General features: G+C 38.9%; 2 protein-coding genes and 2 non-coding genes across 6 annotated transcripts in view; 2 read left to right on the top strand and 2 right to left on the bottom strand.

Moving 5' to 3' along the window:
• The window catches only part of MGME1 (mitochondrial genome maintenance exonuclease 1), a 19191-nt gene extending 7691 nt beyond the window's left edge, over window positions 1-11500 (bottom strand). The window contains exons 1-3 of one of the 3 annotated variants that reach the window (XM_054574099.1): window positions 11431-11500; window positions 8900-9478; window positions 3404-3623 (exon numbers count right to left, since the gene is read on the bottom strand). In XM_054574099.1, the coding sequence (XP_054430074.1) occupies window positions 3404-3623; window positions 8900-9413 (734 nt within the window). In that variant the 5' untranslated portion in view covers window positions 9414-9478; window positions 11431-11500. Of the gene's footprint in view, window positions 1-3403; window positions 3624-8899; window positions 9479-10329; window positions 10456-11430 lie in introns of those variants that run through there. The other 2 variants (XM_054574098.1, XM_054574097.1) reach the window with 2 other exon arrangements.
• Window positions 4973-5138, bottom strand: LOC129071002 (U1 spliceosomal RNA). The gene has a single exon (XR_008529172.1). It is a non-coding gene; the product is annotated as a U1 spliceosomal RNA (small nuclear RNA).
• SNX5 (sorting nexin 5) overlaps window positions 10605-23589 on the top strand; it is a 25343-nt gene continuing 12358 nt past the window's right edge. The window contains exons 1-4 of the mRNA XM_054574096.1: window positions 10605-10752; window positions 10993-11090; window positions 21939-22043; window positions 23091-23201. Of these exons, the coding sequence (XP_054430071.1) occupies window positions 11025-11090; window positions 21939-22043; window positions 23091-23201 (282 nt within the window). The 5' untranslated portion in view covers window positions 10605-10752; window positions 10993-11024. The remainder of the gene's footprint in view (window positions 10753-10992; window positions 11091-21938; window positions 22044-23090; window positions 23202-23589) is intronic.
• Window positions 16542-16778, top strand: LOC129070993 (small nucleolar RNA SNORD17). Its single transcript, XR_008529163.1, has one exon. It is a non-coding gene; the product is annotated as a small nucleolar RNA SNORD17 (small nucleolar RNA).

Below are 23589 nucleotides of genomic sequence, written 5' to 3'. Positions count from 1 at the left end.
TAAATAAAATGGAAACACATTCCATGTTCACTGATTGGAAGATTTAATATTAAGATGTTCATACTACTGAAAGCAACCTATGAAATTAATGCAACGTACTATAAAAATCCCAGTGACACTGTTTTTTTGCAAAAACAGAAAACGCATCCTAAAAGCCACATGGAATCTTAAGGGACTCTAAATATCTGAAACAATCTTAAAAGAACAAAACTGGTGGATTCACACTTGCTGATTTCAAAACTTACTATTGGGTTGGCCAAAAAGTTCATTTAGTTTGTTTCCATAAGATGGCTCTAGTAGTGCTTAGTTGTCTTGAACTTCATTTGAAACAATTCTGTTAGACTGTATTGTGACAGCTGTCATCTTAGTTTGCATTTAAAAAAAGCACTTATCACAATTGGTGAATTTTTGTGTAGCCATTTTACTTCTGAAGGTGGAGGAAAGTAAGAAACATTTTTGGCGTATTAAACTTTATTATTTCAAGAAAGGTAAAAATGCAACTGAAATGCAAAAAAAGATGTGTGCAGTGTATGGAGACAGTGCTGTGACTGATGGAATGTGTCAAAAGTGGTTTATGAAGTTTTACGCTGGAGATTTCTTGCTGGACAAGGCTCCACAGTCAGGAAGACCAGTTGAAGTTGATAACAATCCAATCGACACTGGGAACAATCAATGTTATAACACACGGGAGACAGCTGACATATTCAAAATATTAAAATAAAGTTACTGGTGAAAATGAAAAAAAAAAGTCTTTTATGGAAAAAAATCATACAAACTTTTAAAAAATAATGTGGTACGGGTCTAAGGACAGACATACAGACAAACAGAATAGAGAACCCAAAAATAAACCCTCATCTATATGGTCATTTGATTTTTAACAAGGGTGCCAAGCCCATTCAATGACAGCCTTCTCAACAAATGGCATTGGGAAAACTGGATATTCACATGCAAAGAATAAAGTTGGGCTCCTACCTAAAACCGTATGCAAAAATTAACTCAAAATGTTTCCATAACCTAAATATAAGACTTAAACAATAGGGCCAAAGCTTAATGACACTGGATTTGGCAATGATTTGTTAGATAAGACATCAAAGGCACAAGCAACAAAAGAATAGACAAATTGGATTACGTGAAAATTTTAAAAATTTGTGCGTCAAAGGGTAATACACAGAATTGGAGAAGATAATTCAAATCATAGTCTGATAAAGATTAAGATCCAGTATCTCTAAATAGAGAACTCCTAAACCTCAACAATGAAAAACACCAATGAAATTTAAAAATAGGCAAATAACTCAAATAGACATTTCTCTAAAGAAAGAAATGGCCCATCAGCATATGGAATGATACCCAACATCACTAATCTTTAGGGAAATGCAAATCAAATCTACAATGAGATATCACCTCATACCCATTAGCTAGCTAGTATAAAAAAATCAGAAATAACAAATGTCAGAGAGAATGTGGAATAGTGGGAACTTTTGTGCACTATTGGTACTATATTATGGCATATCCCCTATAGAACACAGTATGGTGGTTTCTCAAAAAATTAAATAGAATTACCATATTGATACAGCAACTCCACTTCTTGCATATAGCCAAAAAGTTAAAAGCACAGTCTTGAAGAGAGATTTTTACACCAATGTTCATAACAGCATTACTTATAATACCCAAAACCTGAAAGCAATCCAAGTGTTCACTGACAGATGAATAGATAACCAAAATGTAGTATATACATACAATGTAATATTCCAACCTGGAAGAGAAATTCTGATATATGCTACAACATAGATGACATTATGCTGAATGAAGTAATCCAGTCAGAAAAAGGAAATTACTATGTTATTCCACGTATAACACAGAAAGTAGAATGGTTGACAGTGGCAGGAACTAGGGGGGAATGGGGAGGTTATTATTTAATGGGCATAGAATTTCTGTTTTAACAGATGAAAAGTGTACTACTGGAGATGTATGGTGGTGATGGTTGCACACCATAGACTGTACTTAGTAACACTGAACTATACACTTAAAAATAAATGGTCAATTTTATGTGTATTTTACCACATTTCTTCTAGAGAGGGGAAGTAGGAGGGAGAGGTAAAGGGAGAGGGGAAGAGGGAGAGCAAGAAATATCAACTGTTTACCTTCTCATATGCACCCTGACCGGGGATCAAACCTGCAACCTGGGTACGTGCCCTACCGGGAATGGAATTTGCGACATTTCAGTCTACAGGACGACCCTCCAACCAACTCAGCCACATCGGCTAGGACAAAAAAAAGTGAGTGTGTGAGTGTGTGTGTGTGTGTGTGTGTGGGGGGGGAAGCAGGGGGTAACACGGGACTTTTTCTTAAATTCTCCAGTTACAGGTGATATAAAATTTTAGTCTCAAGTACATGTCGTACCCATCAAAAATTCTTTTTAAATTTCTAAAACCTTAGTTTAAAAAATGTTCAACATTCATATTAGCAATGCTGATAGTCTTTTATGTTGAGTGAAAAACAAACAGCAGTACTTTGGATAGTTTGTAATCACTATGAAAAGTGTCTGGTGTCAGAAATTTCTTGTAGATCCTGGGTGGAATTGATTATATGGCTCCACTGGTTAATCCAAAGGTCATCCAAAAATATCCTATTAAATTTCTAGGCACACAGGGTTCTTCTCAGATATGAGGAAGCTAGGGCACAAAGCCATATGGGGGTAGAAACATAGTTTCCATAGTAATAAATATTATAATTTTTAAAAATTAAATTTTAACAAGAATTCCAAAGGTTACACTCAGATTTTTTCTCCCGTCCTGTTGTATTGCTCACATATTTTTGTTGGAATAGGGGTATGCACAGGTTGTATCTACCCTTGGAATCTGGAGTCAAGTGGGAAAAACAGTAAGAGGAACATAAAAACCACAGGAAGCTGTAGTAAGCTGAGTTTCTATCCATGTCAAAAACTATTTGTAAAAATAGTTTTTAAAATATATTTGTAAAAATAGTTTGTAAAAGCTAGGAAAAGAGTTGACTTTCAGGGCTAACAGATCAAAATGCTATTTTTAGGGGGAACAGGAAAGAAAATGCAGAATCAAATGAGATCTTATGGCAGGTATATGGCTCGGGGGGAGGGGAGAAGGAGCATGCTAGAAAACACACCATCCTAGGGATACTGAAGTTATATACCTTTTCTCCACCACTTTGATTTTGGAACAAAGCTTTACAAGGATTATGTAGCTCTTCTCCCTCTATTCATCCTTGCCCAATTCTCTTACCTTTCACACAGGTTTTGACTTCCAGAGGCTGCATCTTGAAGCAAGAAGATAATTAAGATAAGAGGAAAAAGTTGTGTTTGACAGGCATGATGTGTCCCATCCTGTGTTAGTTCACTTCCACACTTTGATCAAAACAATCTAATACTTACTGATACTCAGCCACACAGTCCAGCAGACCGACATACTTTAAGGTCTCATGCTGAACGGCGCTTTCAAGAGCTCGAACTCCACTGATGTCTTTCAGAATATGCTGGACGCTTTCGATGTAGCCAGATTCAAGGAAATTTTCCTCTCTCTCTTTCAAGTTCCCCTGGGGTGAAAGTATGCTTTCCAAGGCTTCATGGAACCGTTTTCCTTGTAAAAATATGTCTGAAGAGAAAAATCAGGGGAAAAGATAAAAACAAAACAAAAACAGACCAAACTAGTACTAAAAACCAAATAGTCTAAAAAACTGAGTAATAAAATTAAAAACCACACAAGATTTACCTTTAAGTGACAACCCCTGAGACACCACATTTCAGCCCTTGTGAAACCTAGGACTGCACTTTGAAAATGAAAGGGAATGGAATAGTTTAGCCAATGAAATGGATTAAAATTAAGTATTTCTAATTGAATTAGGCCAAAACAAAATTAAAGATCTGGGGAGTACAGGAACACACGTAATTTGTGGACTGTGAACTTAAGTACCAACTTTAGTAAGTTAACTGGCTGTGGTAAATAAGAGGTTGGCCAAAAAAGTCCGTATGCTTTTTTCCCATAAAATAAGGGACACATTTTTCATTTTCGCCAATAACTTTATTGACTTGGATATTTTGAGTATGTCGGCTATCTCTCATGTGGTATAACACTGACTGTTCTCAATATCTCAATTTGATCGCTATCAACTTTAACTGGACTACATGACTGTAGAGCGCATCATCCAGCAAGAAATCTCCAGCACAAAACTTGGTAAATCACTTCTGACACATTCTGTCAAGTCACAGCACCTTCTCCATATACTCGTATATCTTTTTTTTTTTTTTGTATTTCAGTTGCATTTTTACCTTCCTTGAAATAATAAAGCATAATATGCCAAAAATGTTTATTTTCTTCCATCTTCAAAAGTAAAATGGCTACACAAAAATTCACCAATTGTGATAAGCTTTTTTTTAAAAAGCAAGTTAAAGTGACAGTTGTCACAAGCTAACAAAATTGTTTCAAAAGTGAAAGACAACTAAGCACTACCAGAGCCATCTTATGGAAAAAAACTAAACAGAACATTCTAGCCATTCCAATAATTATTATAAATTTAGGAAAACTGCACTCGTTTACACTTTTTATAACCAAAATTTAATTATGGGCATTAAAAATGGTGTGAAAGCCTTTTAGTAGCAGGCTGAGTGACTGCCAAGAAATGAAAATCAAAGCACATATAAATTAAAAACAAGGAATTGTTTTGGGGATTTTGTGAGACCTGGAAGAAGGAGAGGAAAATATGTGACATTCTTCTCCTGCATTTTTTTTTAGGGTAAACAGTGTAGAACAGTTGCTCTGTCCTGAATTTTTTCCTTCAGGTACTTTTCAAAGACTGTAAACATATTCAACAAATGAAAAATAGTACAAGTTCACTTGACTCTCATTCAGTAAGGGGAAGAAAGGGGGATGTTGTGCTAAGCAGTGGCCTTGGTGTTTTCAAAATACTGTATATATATATATATATATATATATATATTTTTTAACAGGAGAGAGCATGAATACAGTCCCCCAATACCACAAGTAAAGCAGTTGAATTTCCCACATTTGGGGAAATCACAGGCGTCAGCACATCCATAGTACAATGGATAAGCCTCAACCTGGGAAAAACACCTTCATGATCATGCTATCTCTCCCTTGCCAGGTAAGTTTCAAAATACTGTATTAACTTTCAAATACAACCACCACCAAGGTAAGTGTCACTACTCCCATTTTAATGAATGAGGCTTAACCAGAGCTGCTAATTTGCCCAAAAGCAAAAAGCTAGACCCAGCAGTCTGACATCAGAGTCTATATTCATTGTAGTCCACCACCATACAGGACAAGGAAAGTAAATTCTGGGATCATTTAGATACACACAGAAACAGTAGAAATATATGAGGGGGGAACCCCCCCCCCACCAAAAAACACCCTGGAATTTATTTATACAAAATTGTGTATTTATTCTCACATGTTTAAACTTCAGTCACCTTCCAAGTACTCTCCATTTGATGTAATACACATATCAAGATTTTTTTTTCCACTGCTCAAAACAGTTCGAACTTATTGATTTTGATGCCTTTTAGTGCTCTTGCCGTTTTTTTTTTTTGTTTCACCTCTTCCACATCAGCAAAATATTTTCCTTTGAGGGCTTTTTTCATCCAGGAAAACGAAAAAGTTGCTCTGGGTGAGATCAGGTAAATTGGGAGAGTGGGGCAAGGGGGTCAAGCAGTTTCTGGTCAAATACTGCTGAACACTCAGTGTGGTGTGGGCAGGTGTGCTCATAAATCACCTGTTATGAAATGGCAAGTGTGTTGAAACAGTCTTTAAAAAAAATTCTTAAACAGCGCCAACTGGTACACTGACACAGATGGGTTCCTAGAACTAACTTAGTGGAGGAAGCCTATACTACAACGGGCCCACCCTCCAGAAGATAATTCAGGTTTTTTTGGGTGTCCTCCCCTTGTATAGGCTCAGAGACAGGCCCACAGAAAATGAGGAAAACAATCTCATCTAATGAGGTAATGTCAAACCGTATTACATTTGTTAGGTATATCTTACAAAGATTTTGAAAGGTCAGTTCTACCACTACCCAAAAAGAGAATAACTTCTGGGAAATATAACTTGGAGAGTTAAATGGAATTCAATTGAGCAACTCAGTTAATTCTACTGCAATTTTACTTAGCTCAATTGGACTTAATGCCAGCACATCAAAGGCCTATCAGAAATTTAAGACTGATGCAGTTAAAATCTAAGAAAAAGAAGTGTAGTATTCATCTGCAGACTAGCTTAATAAAGTAGACAGAACATATACATATTAAAAACAGAAGAAAAAAGTTGCTTCATCAGCTGCCAAGCAAATAGAAAATTCATTCCCCACTACAGACAATCTCTGGCTAGGTTCTTAACATATAAATGGCAACAAACATGGGAAGCTAGGTTACAGAACCCCTGAGACTGTAGGGATCAGAACATGAAAGAGAGAGAAGCATTGGTTTTTACTGTCCCATTTATTTATGCATTCACTGGTTGCTTCTTGTATGTCCCCTAAAGGGGATCAAACCCACAACCTTGGCGTATTGGACAAAGCACCAATCAGCTGAATTATACGACCAAGGTAAAATAAATTTTAAAAGTTTCAAGATTTACTGCAAATAGCATTTAGTCAGAGTATACACTCAATAAGTTAAAGGAAAGTGAAATGTTTTCAAGTTCCAGTATATAAAGGGCATTAAAAAAACATTCATGAGTCTCCAATATTTTGACTGATAGAACTGACAGGATAGGTAATATTTTAAGATTTAAAAAAATCAGTAGCAGAAAACTGAAAAAAATAAACCTCACCTATTTCTACTATGATCAACACATACAAATCAGAGTAAGTCAGCAATCTTCCCATCCTCAGCAATCTTCAAAAGGTAAACTGATACTTGGGAAATGCACAAAACTCAAGATGCCATTAAAATATTTTTTTTATGTTGCTTGTTTAGAAAGCAGAGAATACAGGCATACCTTGGAGATACTCGGGGTTTAGTATCACACCACGGAAAGAAAGCACGTATTAAGTAAAGTGAGTTGTCATTTTTTTCCTTCAATTTTTTTAAAAAAAGCAACACCTGTGAAGCACTATAAAGTGAAGCACTTATAAAGCAAATCACAGTAAAAGGAGGTATGCCTGTAGCTTGGTGGTGGTTACTAACTTTCTTCAGAAGGCAGTTAATCCTGCATGGATTCCTTGTCCCAAACAGCTGAGAAATGTTATAAGGCACTATGCTTTGACCATTTATATTTGGCTTATCCAGGTGCCACCTATATACTGAATAATTTTCTTTAAAACAGGTGACCACTTGTTTAACAGTATGCATATACATGGTTTTTTCTAAGCTACCTCAAAATAACTGCATTACTCTTAAAAATAAAAGTGCTGCTGTACCACCAGGAGTACACATACTGCTTTCTGGGAAGCACAAAAGACAACCAGAGGATCAGTAACAAGCAAGCTATTCTCTCGTATAAGTTAGTAGGTCAGGAGTTGAACGTTAAAGTTTATTTATTCTCAGTTCCTAATCAACAGTATCTGATTACCTGAATTTACCAAGATGTAAGTACAGATAATCTGTTCTGGTTTACTGTTTTTAATCTATTAGTCTGGCTTGTCGGTCTACATTGAGAAGTAGAACAAGGGGAGTGGTATTTACTGGATTCTGAACAAAATGCCTAGCAAACTAGAATTCCATTATCAGATGATTGACTCCTTTCCATAATCAAAAACCAGGCAATTCTAATACTTGTTTTTAGCTTATAAAATAATTGTATATATCACTTAGTCAAAATACTTAATCTCTGTGCTTCATTTTCATGTGTGAAATTGAGGCAAGAGATACTCTTGAGTCAGCAATGCTGTTACTGACCACTGTCTAGCATCCTGGTTGCCAAGAAACACCTATTAGCACTTAGGCAGAATGAACAGCAGACCAAGGCAGGGAGGAGGAAGATGGGTTTCACCCACTAACTCAGCAGTCCTGAGCCTGGTCCGATAGTATTGTCACGTGTTCCAACACAAGAAACACTGTTAGCACAAGAGGACGGAAGTCCTGGAAATTCTATGTAGTTCCACTATCTGGGAAAGAAAGCCTTGAAACTACTTTCATCCCAAGGCCTGAAAGGCAGAACAGGGTCCACAGTGTCCAAAGAAGCCCATGAAACAACTTTATGGTTAACTGCCTATCTCTGGATACTATCTGTTTTGTAAGAGTCTCTAATGCTTAAAGAAAGAGCCCATAAATAACTTTGGGTAACTACCCCAACTTTAATTAACTCTCTCCTGGCATGTGTGTTTTACAGCAAGATGAACAAATAGAGCTGGAAGCAAAATAAGGATTTTGGCTAACAGATCCCCACACATACCTAAGTTTGGATAGTCACGTCCCTCCTGGAAAGCGGGCACCACATTTACCTGCCAATCAATATGTAACTTTTTTTACTCCCATCCCGCCAACTAGGTAATTCTTCAGAACAGATGACCTGGAGACTGGCCACGCCTTACTTTTGCTGCCCTGCTTTGCCCTGAACCTATGCCTTTCATCATCACCACCACCACCACCCAGAACCCTAGCTGGCCCGTTCTCTTCCAAAACAGATCACTAATAAACCCTGAGGGCATGTTAATGGATTTGCTGATCTGTAATTCTTTATATGCATCAGCAAGAAGAACCAGGTCTCTACTGTCAAAAAAATGACGGTAATAGTATCTATGCTTTATAGGGCTGTCATGAGGATTAAGTGAGTTAATACACAAAGTGCTATTTAAAGGTAATTATTATAATTTGAAAGTAATTCCTCAGTAGTTAAGAAAAAAAACCTTTAAAGAATGACAACAGTGCTCTATATTCTAGAACACAGTAACAATATAGAACAAGGATTAAGAAAATTACTTGAGGTATATTCTGCAAAGCCATCTTCTCCCAGTTCCAGAATCATCCGCTGTTTCCACCTCTCCAAATAGAAAATCTGTTCTGATGTCATGGTCTGCTGAAGGACCCGGGTCACGCTTGGCATCTTATTCCTTTGCAAAGGGATTTTCAAAGGAACTGTGGTGTCATTTGTTGCATTTGGTTTTAAGCTTCTTTCTGAACTGAAGAGAGGAAACCAATTTCCGGGAACTCTTGCCTCCTCATCTTGCCTTGGAGGTTTCCACTTACTCACAGGTCCATAGAGTAAAGTATCTTCCTCAAACAATGATTCTGGAGTCTGAGCATGGCCTCTGAATGACAACACAGACTGTACTAAATCAGAGTACTTTTCTTGGTTTACCTCTTCATAAGGGTTCACTTTTTTCTTACGGCCACACGAATAAGAGGAAGTGGAGAAAGCCACACGTGGGGATGGTTCTATGGAAAACCTCTTTGAAATTCTGAACTGCCTGCAGATGGTCTGAAATGCCCTCATTTTCAGACTTTTCACTTCCCTTTAGTCTCCTTGCAATGCTGAGGGACTTTTTAGTTTTTGCATTCCTGGTAAAGAGAAAAGTTGTATTAGGTACCAAACGTAAAATATTTTAACTATTATTGTGAAAGCTGCATTAGTATGATATTGCACACTACAAGCCTATTCAATAAGCTTTTAAGACATGTTTGGACAAAGCTATTTACAAAGAAAGGCTCTCATCGATACCAGAAGGATCAGAACTTAATAAATGCGAAATAGCAGAAAACTTGGGGTAAGGAGTTCCTAATATTCAGTCTGGAGAATGTGACGCCTAGGAAGGGAAGAGTGACACAAGAGGAAAAAAAGACATCTTGCAGGAGTTCCCAACCCCCCATCTACGAACCGACACCAGTCCCTGGCATGTGAAGAACCAGGCCCCACAGCAGGTGAGCGGCGGACGAGCAAAGCTTAGGCTGTATTTACCGCCTGAGCTCCCCTCCTGTCCCGCCCCAAGCGAAATAATTATCTTCCTCCAAACCTATCCCTAGTGCCAAAAACGTTGGGGACTGATGCTCTAGAGCCCATCCTATACAGGCCAGGAATCACAGCCAGCAATTAGCCACGGATCCCTGTATTCAGGTTCTTTGCTAAGTAGGCTGTGTGGAAATTTCTCATTTAAACCTCACAATCCTCTAAAAGTGAGTACTATTGCGACCTGTTTTACAGGTGTCGAAATCCAGCTTCTGCAGGGCCACTTCTGGTCCGAGCCGGTAAGCTGCGGTCAACAGGATGCACCATCGTAAATCCCGAGGGCAGCCTTCCGCTCCGACGCCATAGGTATGGAACCATGGCGGCGAAAGAGTCCGCGGCTTTTAGGGGATCAGGATTAGGAAAGAGATGGCTTAAACAGAAGCTCAGCCCAGAGTAGGGATAGTACCTCAGAGGACACCACCCTTCACCTAACTCTCATGGAGCTAACAGCCTTTCCCAACGCGTACTTTCCTTGATCCCGCGCTCGGGTCTTGAATTAAACCTCGCCCAAGGCACGGCGGTCCCAGCATGCACTGCGGCACTCACGCCCCGCCCCTACACTTACGTTCGCTACCGTAGACTCTCGCACGGTCGTTGGGGAGTCCCTCCCTTCGGGCAAAAGGGCGGGCGCCTCCAAGTCGCGCGCTTTCGCTCTCACGAGAGCTAGTTCACGTCACAGCTCGTCGCCATATTGGACTCTGGCTGAGTAATAAATTCCCCCGCACAGGAGCGCGGTCTTTTTTAAGACGCGCGTCGCTGGGAGTGTTTCTGCTACTGCGCTCCTGTCGCGGTCCTGTGGTCAGCGGCTTCCGCGTGGCCCGGAGCGAGGGTAGGACCCGCATAGCTTCTTTGCCCGTCTCCAAGATGGACGGCAGCGGGAATGGGGGAGGCAGCTCGGGGAGCACGTGGCGCTCCACTCGCCGTTTTGGGGGCTTCTGGGATGGCGGCGGAGTCTCGAGGCCTCCTGCCGCCGTCCGGCAGGGAAGCTAGTTGGAGGCGGGGCTGCGGTCGCCCCTCAGAGTACCCTGGCGGCGGTGGCGGCGGCCCAGCTTTTTCTCTCTTCGCACAGCCAGGCAGCCGGCGCTCGAGGCCCGCGTCGTCATGGCCGCGGTTCCCGAGTTGCTGCAGCAGCAGCAGCAGCAGCAGCAAGAGGAGGATCGCAGCAAGGTGAGGCCTTACGCACTTGCAGGGTCTAGGACGGGAGGCCCCGCCGACCTGCCGGAGCCCCCCATTCCTTCTCTCGTCCCAAGGGGGCTTTTGGGCTGCTCTTGCACTCGTGTCTCTTAGCAAGGAGCTCCGCCACGCGGGAAGCACTTGCCAACCCGAGGGCTCTTTGTTCTCCTTGAGGGCTGCCCGGTGAGCTCCTTCCGCACCCCAGGAGGAGAGAACCAGAGACGCGCGACCGGTCCTGGTGGCAGGCGGTCGGGTGTCCAGTACCGAGAGGGAGCTTGGCGAGTTTCTGGAGACCCGAGAATGTGTTCTGAAGTGAAAAGTCTTTAAAACTTACATTGTCTTCGTGAAGACTGGACGGGAAACGTGAAATCCACTGAACATGCGACAAGCGACAGTTTGGTTGTGTTGCCAAACCTCCTCCCTTTGAGGAAACTTTTTGGCCCAGATACTGGGGAAATTTCATCAGGTCAGCTATTTGAAGCATGTTTGTTACAACTTCATAAAAGCTTAATGTGTCGTCACTCTGCGAGTTCTGTGATATTTACTGGATGCTCAAATATTTGTTGAACTCAGTTTTTACTTTTAAAATTTGGGTATTTATTTAAATTTTATGCTGCTTAAATTTTGAGGTGTAGAAATAACTATTGGGTTGGCCAGTAAAGTCCGTTATCTTGTTTTTTCTGTAACATAAAAGACACGTTTTCATTTTCACCAGTAACTTTATTGATTTGGACATTTTGAGTACGTCGGCCATCTCCTGCCATTGGCTTCTGGTGGGTAGAGGCCACGGGTGCTGCTAAGCATCTTCCAGTGCATAAGACAGCCCCACAGCAAGGAATTATTTGGCCAAAATGTCAATAGTACTGAGAAACTTAACAAGCCACATTTTATCAGTCACAGCATTGTCTCCATACACTACACAAATCTTTGTGTGTCAGTTGCATTTTTACCTTTCTTGAAATAATAAAGAATCGTACATTGAAAATGTTGCGTATTATCTTCCATCTTCAAATTAAAATGGCTGCACAAAAATTCACCAATTTTGGTAAGTTTTTTTTTAACATAGGCTGTTATGACAGCTATCAATACAATCTTAACACAATTGTTTCGAATGAAGCAAAAGACAAGCACTCCTAGAGCCATCTTACAGAAAAAAAGGAACCTTTTGGCCAACTCAGTAATACAGTAAAATCAGTTTACTGTGGCCAGTTAAAGTCTCCACTTCTTCATTGTGTCTTTATGGTTGAGTGAGTGTCACAATTAATGGAAATTGTTGTGGGCCACAAATGTAAGTGAGGACCTGTTAACAAAAGCTTTTCTGACAAAGTGGGGAAAAAAAATCTAGGAAAAAACAAAGCTTGCTCAGATTTAACTTGGAAGACATCTTAAAACGTTACATCTATTTTACAAGTCTTATATGGTGGGACTATTTTTCACCTAGAAAGCGCCAGTTTGTCCCAAAAATGTATCATTGCTATGTTAGTTACTGAAGTGCAATTTTGTGACGAGAGTAATAGCGTCTTGGTTGGAGTATTTTTATTTTTATTTGAAAGTTGAAAGAAGTAACTTGTTCTTTTACTAAAACTGAAAGTGGGAACTTGAAACTACAGTTGTTTGTAGAACAGTAAAGGTAGTTTCGTATTTATAAGATTAGATACTGAGTAGGAATCTTGATAGCAATTTGATTCACACACACTTCTTTCTTGGCCCAGAATGTTTTAGACAGCTGTTGAAAAGGACTTTACTGTTTCAACAGGCCTTCCGATTTGTTAGTACAGCGTGCAGTAGCTGGTGAGTAAAATAACTTGCCCATCATTCTAATCTAGCAAAAATGGAGGATTACCAAGGCTATTTCCTGACCCCGGCTTTTTAATGGCTACAGGAAAACTGTTGTTTTCTTTCAGATTTTTTAAATTAAGAAATAAGGAAATAATAAAACCTAACTAAAATTTTACCCTAACGCATGGCTTTATTTTGCTTCCTGATCTAATTCTAGTTTTGTATTGTGGACCATCTAGGTGGTTTTTACTGTTAATCTAAAGGAAATTTGGGACAAGTGTGAATTAACGAGAGGCCAAATCTTAGGCAAAACTATGTTACCTAAAACAGATTTGTTAGTCAACAAATATTTTTGTAGAAAAAAGTTTACACTTTTAAATTAACTGGGTTTGGAATTTCCATGACAATAGAGGTTCATGGGATTTAGGACCTTCTACTAAAGTATGGGACATAATTGACTTTTGAGGATTTTGAATGCTTGTATAGTATTCTTTTTGCTAGTTCAGCGAAAGCTGCAAAGGATCTTTGTATCTGATAGCCTGACACTTTCATTTAGCTGAAGGTGTTGGCATTTGTCTTCTATCCCAAAAAGCAGTTTAAGGGACGAGTGCATGGTTTTTAACTCATCCTCTGTTGATGGAAAATAATTGTATTTTGATGTTTAAATTTAGAAAAGTAAAGTTTTACCAAGTGTAGCCTCTGAAAAAGTTAGCTAAAGCATTAATACCATTGAGCTCCATCTTCATAATAAACGTATTGTGCAACCCTCTTGTCCATGGATGTTCTCAGGTGTCTGGAGTTTTTAGTGAGTAGGGGGTAAATAATTGGAAGTTATCTTGATTTGTAGTCATTTTGCTCCTTCTGGGTTCAGGGGGCCTTCTGTTTGCCAAAAACTCATTTAAATAATTGGGCATCATGTTTAGGTTCTCACTCAGATTCAGTGTGTATCCTTCTGTGATGATGAATCTCCTCAGTAGTCAAGTAAATCTACCACAGATTGACTATGGCTCCTGATTGCCTCCCAGCTCCGGGACCTCTTTTGGTTTTTTTCCTTAAATTGGTAATAGACTGAAGTAAGTTGAGTGTATTTGCAAGGATTAGGTGGTAGCCCTTCCCAGCCTAGTGCTATTATAACTTGATTTAAGTTCAGTAGTTGGTTACATGGGCTTTGGGTGAATGGCACCTCCTCAGAGCCAGGTTCATGCTGCTTCTCTGGTTTGCAGTTTTCTGTTAATTGGCGTGGAATTTGTCTAGGTACACTTGACTTCCCCAGATTGGGTGGAAGAATGTCCTAAAATTTGTTGTACTGTAGGAACAGTCCAGTATTTAACAAATAAATACTGGAGCGATTCCAAGTTGACTAATTTTTGTGGACTGATGTTTTTGCATTTAATGGCTTGATTTTGTTACTCTTTTCTGAACTCTGAAAGTAGGACTTATCAGAGCTGCCCAAGCCTTAGTTCTACATCAGTAACTTGTACACAGTGTTCAAAGAGCGTGTGTGTGTGTGTGTGTGTGTGTGTGTGTGTGTGTGTGTGTAGGAAGAAATGGCCAAGGAAGGCTACCTGGGAATTTTCTAGATCCTGAGATCTAAATTCTCATTCGGTGTTGAGACTTGATAACTGACTAAAATCGAATGTAGAGCTTTAGCTTAAACCAGGGTTTTTCAGCCTGGGCACTGTTGACATTTTGGACTTGCTCATTTTTTGTTGTGGGAAATTGTACTGTGCATTGTAGAGTGCTTAGCAGTATACCTGGCCTCTACTGGGTGACAGTAGCTCCCTGCCCTCCAGTAGTGACGGTCAAAAATATATGCAGTCATTGTTAAATGTTCCTTAGTTAGGGATCACTGGTTTAAACTTCCTTTTCTAAAATGGTGTGATATGAGGGGGTCCAGGTTGTGTTACAGAGGATATTCAGATCTATAATAAGTTATTAAAAAAAATTACACTTTATAAAACAAGCATTGTTGACTGTCTTTGGGGGAATTAGCTACCCCTCCCCCAACATGGAGGAACCTTATCAAAAGAAGGTAAAAGGTGGTTTCCTTTCTTCAGCAGTTCTGGGCAATTTCAGGTTACAGAGAGGCTGCTGTGCATTTACTCTGTTGGAATTTAGTGCCCACTTTGGATCATGGAAACCTGAGGCTCTGATGCTACCGCACTCAGTACATTGTGGGCTAGAATTGAAGTTCACTGACAAACGTGCTGCAGTGTAGAGCTTAGTTTAAAATAGTGCTTTTTAAAACATTTTGCTCTTTATTATCAGGGCCTGGTGGCTTGAGGAAATTAGGCAAGAATAGTTCTCTATAGGTTAATACCTTTCAAATAGCTATTGGTGAAAGGTGCATGCCGTAGAATTAGGTAGAATTTAGGGAACTGACCTTTTAAGGAACCCAGTTATTTTCAGGAAAGTTTCAGAGTATTGTAATTCTGCCTTTTTTTGAAGCAATGAAGGAAGATGGCTGCAGGAGAACATCTTGTCTCGTGTGAATGTGGTAAACTTCTTTTTACAAGTATAAATTGAAAGTTTCTCTGTGATCTAGCTTTCCTGGAAAAGCTCTTCAACTCCAACACCTATTTGTTTTCTGATTGGCCATTGAGTTATTCTTAAGAGATAGCCCTTCTAAAAAAGAGAGGGACATGAAATTCATCAACTGTTTCATACCCCAAAGGCAAGCTATAAATACCAAGGGAGGAGTGCAAGTTGCAGTTAGAGGCTCAGAGGAGGAACTGAACCTCCAGTTCAGATATTGGGTCCTTGGCTGGGCTCCCTTCCCCCTTCCCTTTTACAAATTTAGTGTAACTTTTTCAGGTATTGCTATGTGGTCTGGAGAGAAAAGTGTAATTTTCTCAGAATAGCTGCTTATATTAAACTGTGGCATGTGTTTTCTGCTTGAAGAGTTTATAGTTAACTTGTTTTTGAGGAGCAGGCCCCTAATCTTGATTCTAGTCAGTGTTAATGGTGAGTACAAATGCAAAATCTAACTTCTTGGGCCTTTGTCTTTCTTGAAGAGTAGTACAAAGCTGCTGATGAATGATGAAATGAGGTATTAGAATATTTACAGCTAAATGATCTGGGAAATGTGTGGTACCTCTGACTCAAAGTAGAAGAAATGTCACCAGGAAGCAAGCAGCCTTCTTTTCATGTTGCCATTTGTGTCACAATCATTTATGATACAAGCTTAAGCTCAGACAGTTCTCTCATGGTGGTGGTGAAGATAATTTTTTGTTTTTTAATTGAACCTACTTCTATTCATCTTTGTTTGATTGTAAGGTCAGGCAGTGAATGTGTAACATGCCAGGTTTGTATCGTAGCAGAGGGCAGTGGACTTGATACATCAAGCAATTTCGGGGAGGAAGCCTTGAATAGGGTTACGTAGTGGGTGAAGGGCTTTGACTTCCAATGGAAAAAATTAGTTTTTCATTTGTGGAGGTGCTTCCTCTGTGGCAGTGCAGTGTTGATTCCCAGTAGAATTTCTGTGCTAGGAGATCCTTAGAAATCATATAGTTCAGCTCTTTTCATTTTGTGAACTCCTTTGAAAATAATCCATGTATCTAGTAATTAGATGGATTTCTTGAAATGAAAATTCTTTAAGCCAATAATTCAACTTAATCTTTGTGGTTTCTTGTTGAGATTTTACTAGTTCGTGGGCTCTGCAGTCTTGTGAAATGATGATTGAGTTTATCCATTCGCTGAGTACGCTGCACTGACCTTCTTCCAAGCCTTGGTTCCTGTTCTAGGAACTGGGGTCTAAGTAGCCTCCAAATGCCCTGCAGTCTGTGGTGTTCTACTGTGGACAGCTTGTGTGTTGGTGGACTACCGGTAAGAATGGTTGGTGTCTGCAGGGATGGGTCCCTTTGGGTTCCATCCCACCAAGATGAGTGGTGGAAATCTGATCACTCGCTGTGGCCCTTTATCTAGTTTTTTAAATTTTATGACCAACTTTCATAACTTTGTAACAGATCTCCTAGAAGACTTTTGTTCTGTTATCCTTGAAGACTATGATATACTGGCAGACCTGAATTATTAGGAAGGGGAGAGCCTCAATTATGGGTGAAGGGGAGGCAGGAGATAACAGACAAATAGTGGTAAAAGCAGAATTCATTGCTTATAGTCAATTCAATTATTTTCATGTACCACTGCCATAAGGAAAAGCTGGGATAGAATAGATAAACAGGTTACCTTCAGAGTGGAAGAAAACAGTAACAAATAATTTGAGTACCAGGACTTGAATCATAATTTGGGGACAAATATGGTATTTGAATTTTTTTTAAGACTTTCTTACAGAGCATTTCTTCCTGTGAGTTGAAACAATAACAAAGTAATATGTTGTTTCATAAGTATGTATCATGTGAGTCTTGTGTGTCTGCAAGCAGAACATTCTTGGATTTATTTCCTCACTAATGAATATTGGACTAGGCAAGGCATATTTAGCTTTCTAGCTGAAATATGGTGTTTCCTGTTTCCTTTGATTAGAGCAAAAATGTGATCCAGGAGGCAAGCTTCTTGCCTCTGTTTCAGTTTCATACTGACAGACCATTCATGGATGATTTATTGATTCTGTCCTAGTGGGGGTCTTAATTCCTCATGCAGTGAGATGAAGGATAACAAAACAAAATCCTTAAGCAGTTTGAAGGGAAGAGACACTGATGTAACATGTGCTAGCCAAAAAGTACATTGCTTCTGCTTTGGAAATGGAAACCAGAAAAACACTTATATACATACACATATTGCATTGACCAAAAAGTGTGTTACATTTTTTCCATATAAAGCTCTAGTAGTACTTAGTTGTCTTTAACTTCATTTGAAACAATTTTGTTAGATTGCATTTTGATAGATAGCTATCATATCAGGATGCATTTTTTAAAAACTTATCAAAATTGGTGAATTTTTGTGCAGCCATTTTAATGTTGAAGATGGAAAGAAATACACATTTTTGACTTCAGGAAAGGTAAAAATGCAACTGAAACGCAAAAAAGAAAGATTTGTGCAGTGTATGGAGATGGTGCTGTGACTGATCAAACATGTCAAAAGCGGTGTGCAAAGTTTCTTGATACTATGACATTTTGGCCAAATAATTCTTTGTTGTGGGGCTGTCTTATGCATTGGAAGATGTTTAGCAGCACCCCTGGCCTCTACCCAATAGAAGCCAATAGTGGGAGATGGCCGACATACTCAAAATATCCAAATCAATAAAGTTATTGATGAAAATGAAAAATGTGTCCTTTATGTTAGGAAAAAAACTGAATTGGACATTTTGGCCAGCCCAGTACAAGTAGTTTTATATATCTGTTGTAGATTTCTTGCAATGTTCAAATTGAGATGGAGATATAGAGGGGCAGGCATATTCAGCTTCTTATATTGTATACAGAACTGGTTAAATTTTAAATGGCAGCCCTGGCAGTGTGGCTTGGTTGGAGCATCATCCTGTAACCAAAAGTTTGGGGGGTTCAATTCCTAGCCCAGGCATGTATGGGAGGCAACCAATCGATGCTTCTGTCTCACATCAATGTTTCACTCCCTTCCTCTCTCTCCATAAATAAGCAATGGAAAAAAATGTCCTCAGGAGGATAAAAAAAATTTTTTTTAATGGCTATTCAACTGGCTCTCATTCTAGCACATCAGTTACTGTGGCAGTGGTTTCTTTTCCATTGTGTCTTGTTATTTTGGTTGTATGGCACGAGTGTAAACTGGAGTCTGTAGTCACCATAACAACAATTACTGTATCTTCTGTATGTATCTTCTCTGTTCTTCGTTGTAGATTCCGAATTTCAGAATCTAGCCTTTTATGTTGTCCAGTCACATAGGTGCCCTGTGCCATGTGTGGGCCATTAAACCTTCTGAAGAGAGGAGTTTTGCAGATAGTGTTAAGTCTTGTATCAAAGTAAGTCATAAGTGAGATTTGGACCAAAAGTGGTCCTTAGCTCAGAGCCCTGCAGAATTGTCCTTTAGCCAGTGTCATGTACTCCAGCTGGGAGGCTGATGAATGAATGGGTGAGGAAATACACAGGAATTCTTAAGTCAGTTTTTCTCCTTTTCATATTCTTTTACCAAGCATTTAGAGTTCTTAAAACAGTTAAAAATTGCTTTCTAAATGAAGCAGTACTTATCCTTTCTCCTCCCTTGTCACAAGATCATTCTGATCCTTTCTGTAAGGATTAATCTGGTAGGAAACTACTTTGGGGGTGAAACTCCATCTAAAACTTTGGGTATGTGATACATTGGTTTCTGTGGAAATCTACAAAATAAAGTTAGTTTTAAAACTTGCATTCCATTGTTTGAGAATACGTGTTTTAAGTGTGATTCTCACAAGTGACCTAAGGGAACTGAGAAATTGAAAAATTAACCTGACTTTGTTCTGAAGCCTGACCTTCACCACTGATTTAAACAGCCATTCTTGGCATTTTGACATCTATAGCCCAAGTCAGAGACTTGGTGTTGGCCAGCAGTGCTCAGCAGTAGTACTCTGATTGCTTATTTAGGGTAGGGGATAGAAGTGGGTGAATGGGGAAAAGAATATGGAGGGATACAACCCAGTCTTGTACCCTACATCCTGGTGATTTATTTAGCAAGTACTGTGGCGTGAGACTGTGGCGTGTTGGTTTTGTTGACTAAGCTGAAGAAGGATTGCTGAGCATTTAATCACATGATGCTTCCGGAGTAAAAATGCTGTGCTGACTTAAAAGTTTTAATTTAACAACTTTTTACTTCGGTGATATATCTGCTTCATTTTTTGGAGGGTTATGTGCTATATTATAGGTTAAATGTGTTCTCATCAAACTCATAACAAAAAAAATTATAATACCAAAAACAATATTTCTCTGGTGGCGAGAAATATAGTAAATAGTTTAGGCTATTACCTCTATATGATTAGGGGTATGGGAAAGGAGTTGAAATGAGAAGATAATTGTTCAGTGGGACAAAAAGCAGCTGGTAAAGTTTATTGTAGCTATGACTGTGGTGCTTATAAATAAACCTCATTTACTAGATTACATTTCCCTTGGTTCTGAAGCTAGCCTGTGTGGAGCTCAGGCTCATTGAGACAGTTCGGCTTATAATGAGCTAAATGGGATTGTCAGCGTGTTCAGAAATTGAGAGATGGCTAGAAACCAGGATTTGTGGCCTCTTTAGGAAATGAAATCTCACAAAACTTGTCAGTTGTTGCCAAGCTCAGGGAAATGCACCTAAACCAGTCCCATCTTTCTACCAGTGTTTGTCACTCCCTTTACACCTGCCCACTTTGTTCCTGGTCTGACTCTGACAGATACAAACACAAGGTAGGTGGGGTGTTTAGTAGTCTCTGCAGTCAAATTTTAGTGTATATTTTGAGGTCTTTTTGAACTTTGTGTTTGCCCAGTGGTAAGTTATCGGAAGGAAGGAAGCTTTTTTCAGAAGTATGTCAGAGCTAGAGTCACAGTTATGACAAAGTGAAGTATCCTTGACCTTGAGGCTTATATTTGTAGAGAGTTCATAAATGGACATACGAAAATTAAGCCAAATAAGCAAATATTTCATAGGAGTCATCAAGAACTTATTTTGGAGAAGGATTTAGGTTGAGATGTGAGGAACTTAACTATATTGTGATCTTACTAATACCTGGTGTTAAAATCAAACTCTGGTAACAACCTGAAGCTTGTTTCTTAGAAGAAAGCCATTGTTACTGGACTAACTCTGGTTCTTGCAATTTAAATTTTTTCTTAGTGCTAAGGGGAAAGGGGAGGTATTGACAGTTTCTAAGATACAGAGAGAGGAGGGAAGCAATTCATGCATTTTTAGTGGATATATTTACTCTTTTTTTTACCTGATTGAAACAGTTTTTTCTGATTTCAGTTAAGTGTATCGGTCCTTGGTCTTGAAGTTTTTATTTTAAAGAAAAGAATCCAAAATGAAATTTAGGGGGAAATAACCTCGGTATTCTCTGTTTTCATCCTGTTGATTCCAGTCTTGTCTTGGCATTCTCCCTACAATAATCTAGAGTATTAGAACAACTTTAGTGCTAGCTTACAGTTGGGAGTGGGGGGGGCGGGGGGGATATGAGATGCTTAATTCATGCAGTTTCATGCCCTGTTTGTGTCAGGCCTTCATATTAACAATTAGCTTGTCTGCTTTAAGAATTAAAGAATTTATCATACTTGAAATTTGGTGTGAAAATCATTTTAACCACCTTTTCCTAACAACCCAGTTCTTCCCAAAATTCTTTTTAAACTGGCAAATGGGAAGTTGGATATTATTTTTCTCTGAATTTCTAACTTAAAAAATCTGTTTCTTTTGCTACCAGGGCAGTGCTCATACTTGTCCCTTTATATGTAACCACAGCGGGATTCTGCTAATTAGGGCCTTTGTTAGTTTTTTTACAGTTTATCTTTTTCTGTCTAGATTTCTACTCTCAGACAGTCCCTGAATATAAATGGGTCCACTCTTTAGCCTGATTTTTGTTTTTTGACCTAGGATCCCATGCCACATGACTGTTCTATTTTCCTAGTTTCTTCTTTCAGATATATGTAGGGTCTGGTTAATGCCTCTTTTTTTTATTATTATTATTATTATTATTATTATTTTATTTTTTTAAAAGATTTTATTTATTTTTAGAGGGGGGGAAGATTGAAAGAGATACATCAATGTGTGGTTGCCTCTGGAGCATCCCCCTCCAGGGATCTCGCCGGATCCCTTTGCTTCGCAATCCAGTGCTCAATCCACTGAGCTATACCAGCCAGGGCTGGTTAATATCTCTTGAATGTTCTTTGTAGTTGGGGCATTTAGCTAAGAAGTTCAAGATTTCATCCTGTCTAACAGTTCTTCCAAGTATTTGGTTTAATGTACTAATGCACATACTATAAGAATCATAGTTGCTTTCTTTAGATCACAGGAATACCTTGGGCCCATCCATGCATTTAAGAGCAAGTTTCCCCACTTTTTCAAATAAATTTAGATTTATCTCAACTGACTTTGTTCTAAATGATCTTCTGTAGACTGTTTTATAATTACTAGCTCCCATTTTTGGAAAGATACTTTTTAGGACTGAAATGAATTTGAAACTAAGAACCGAAAAATATATTTCAGCTGAGATCTGTATCTGTGGACCTGAATGTTGATCCCTCGCTTCAGATAGACATACCTGATGCACTCAGTGAGAGAGATAAGGTCAAGTTTACAGTACACACCAAGGTAAGTGCGACAGATTGACTTCCAAATGAAAACAAAGCTGGGTTGCATCCTTATTATTTACAGTGACAATAATATGAGATTTCCTGAACTGAAAGAGTTTCCATTTGTTTGTAGTGTAGCACCACTGCTAAATGAGCACCTCCCTCATCTTGTAGTGAGTCTCTAAGTAAGTGCTTATGATGCAACATTTTCCACTATTTTAGAACCTTAGGACATTGCTGATGTTAAATGTGGCTTGTACTGTCCTCTATGAGGAAGCAGATCAGGCAAAGTGATGGGAGGCAGAGCCATCTACCTACAAGGCTAAAATCTTCCACCTTTGTTTTTAATTTGCATGTGTGGGAAGTGCTTGCTTTTCCCACACTTACTAAGTTCTTGGTCTTTGCACAGCATATTTCTTGTGATTCAAAAGACTTTTTCTATTTCCACATTTTTAATTTGACAAAAGCGATATGCCAATCCGGAAAATGTAGAAAAAGTTTAATTTCTCAGAATCAGTCCTTTCAGGAACACATTCAGCCTCCTTTCTCCTTTTATGTTAGTTGAAAATGTATTGAATGCTTGTCTTATTCCAGGCAATGTCTTAAGGGGTTTTATTTAGATTTAGTTATCTTTTTATAATAACCTATGATTTTTTTTTTTTTATTGTCATCCCTGCTTTACAGGTGAGGGAACAGGCACTTATTTAAATAAAGCAAGTATCAGTAGGTTCTCTCCCACGTGATTTTTTTTCCCTCTCTTAATACCTTAGTGGCTTGATTTGCATACACCTCAGTTACTCAAAAAGGCAGTGTGAAGATTACATAATTAAATCTACCTGCGTTGGCCTGAAAAGGGAATTTTGTGAAAGGAAGTCCTTAAAAACCATGTTGAATCTTGGCTTTGACTTCATAGTGGTGGGAGATCTTGTGTTGCTGCTTTTTGTTCTTTACTAGATCTCATTGTGAGGTTTTATTATGCAGAATTTTCCTATAGTGCAGCCTAGGCAACTCAAACCACTTTTATCTAAAAGTGGTAGTTACCAGTAAATTTCTCTTTTCTTTACAGACCACACTGCCCACGTTTCAGAGCCCAGAGTTTTCTGTTACAAGGCAACATGAAGACTTTGTATGGCTACATGACACACTTTCTGAAACTGCAGACTATGCTGGGCTTATTGTAAGTATATTTGGGAAATAGAAATAATTACTGAAGCCAGTTTCTTCAGCCTTGATGTTCATTTGTTTAAAGAGACTTTTACATATATTTCATAATGGATTTTCAAAAGTCTTGTTTTCTTCTGCCAGCTAGAGTATGTGTTAACCATTACTGTTAAAAATATATGAGAATAGTGTTATAGCTATGAATGAATTAAAACATACCATCTTATATTTCTCAAAAGTGTTGTAGTCTGCTCAGGGAGTAAAGGAGGCAGCTCTCTTTGTGTTCAGCTCTTGAGAGTTAATGCATGGCTGCAGGAAGAGACTTAGTGATTTTAAAGCCGAATTAAGTATGGTTTGTCTTGTCAGGCGACTGAAGAATCTGGCCAAATAAACAAAATTAGTAC

This window comes from Pteronotus mesoamericanus, unplaced genomic scaffold, assembly GCF_021234165.1.
Source record: "Pteronotus mesoamericanus isolate MK-2021 breed Mesoamerican mustached bat unplaced genomic scaffold, CSHL_Meso_final contig_25, whole genome shotgun sequence".
NCBI lineage: Eukaryota > Metazoa > Chordata > Mammalia > Chiroptera > Mormoopidae > Pteronotus > Pteronotus mesoamericanus.
The sequence above is the reverse complement of the archived record's forward strand: the minus strand, read 5'-3'. Positions and strand labels throughout refer to the sequence as shown.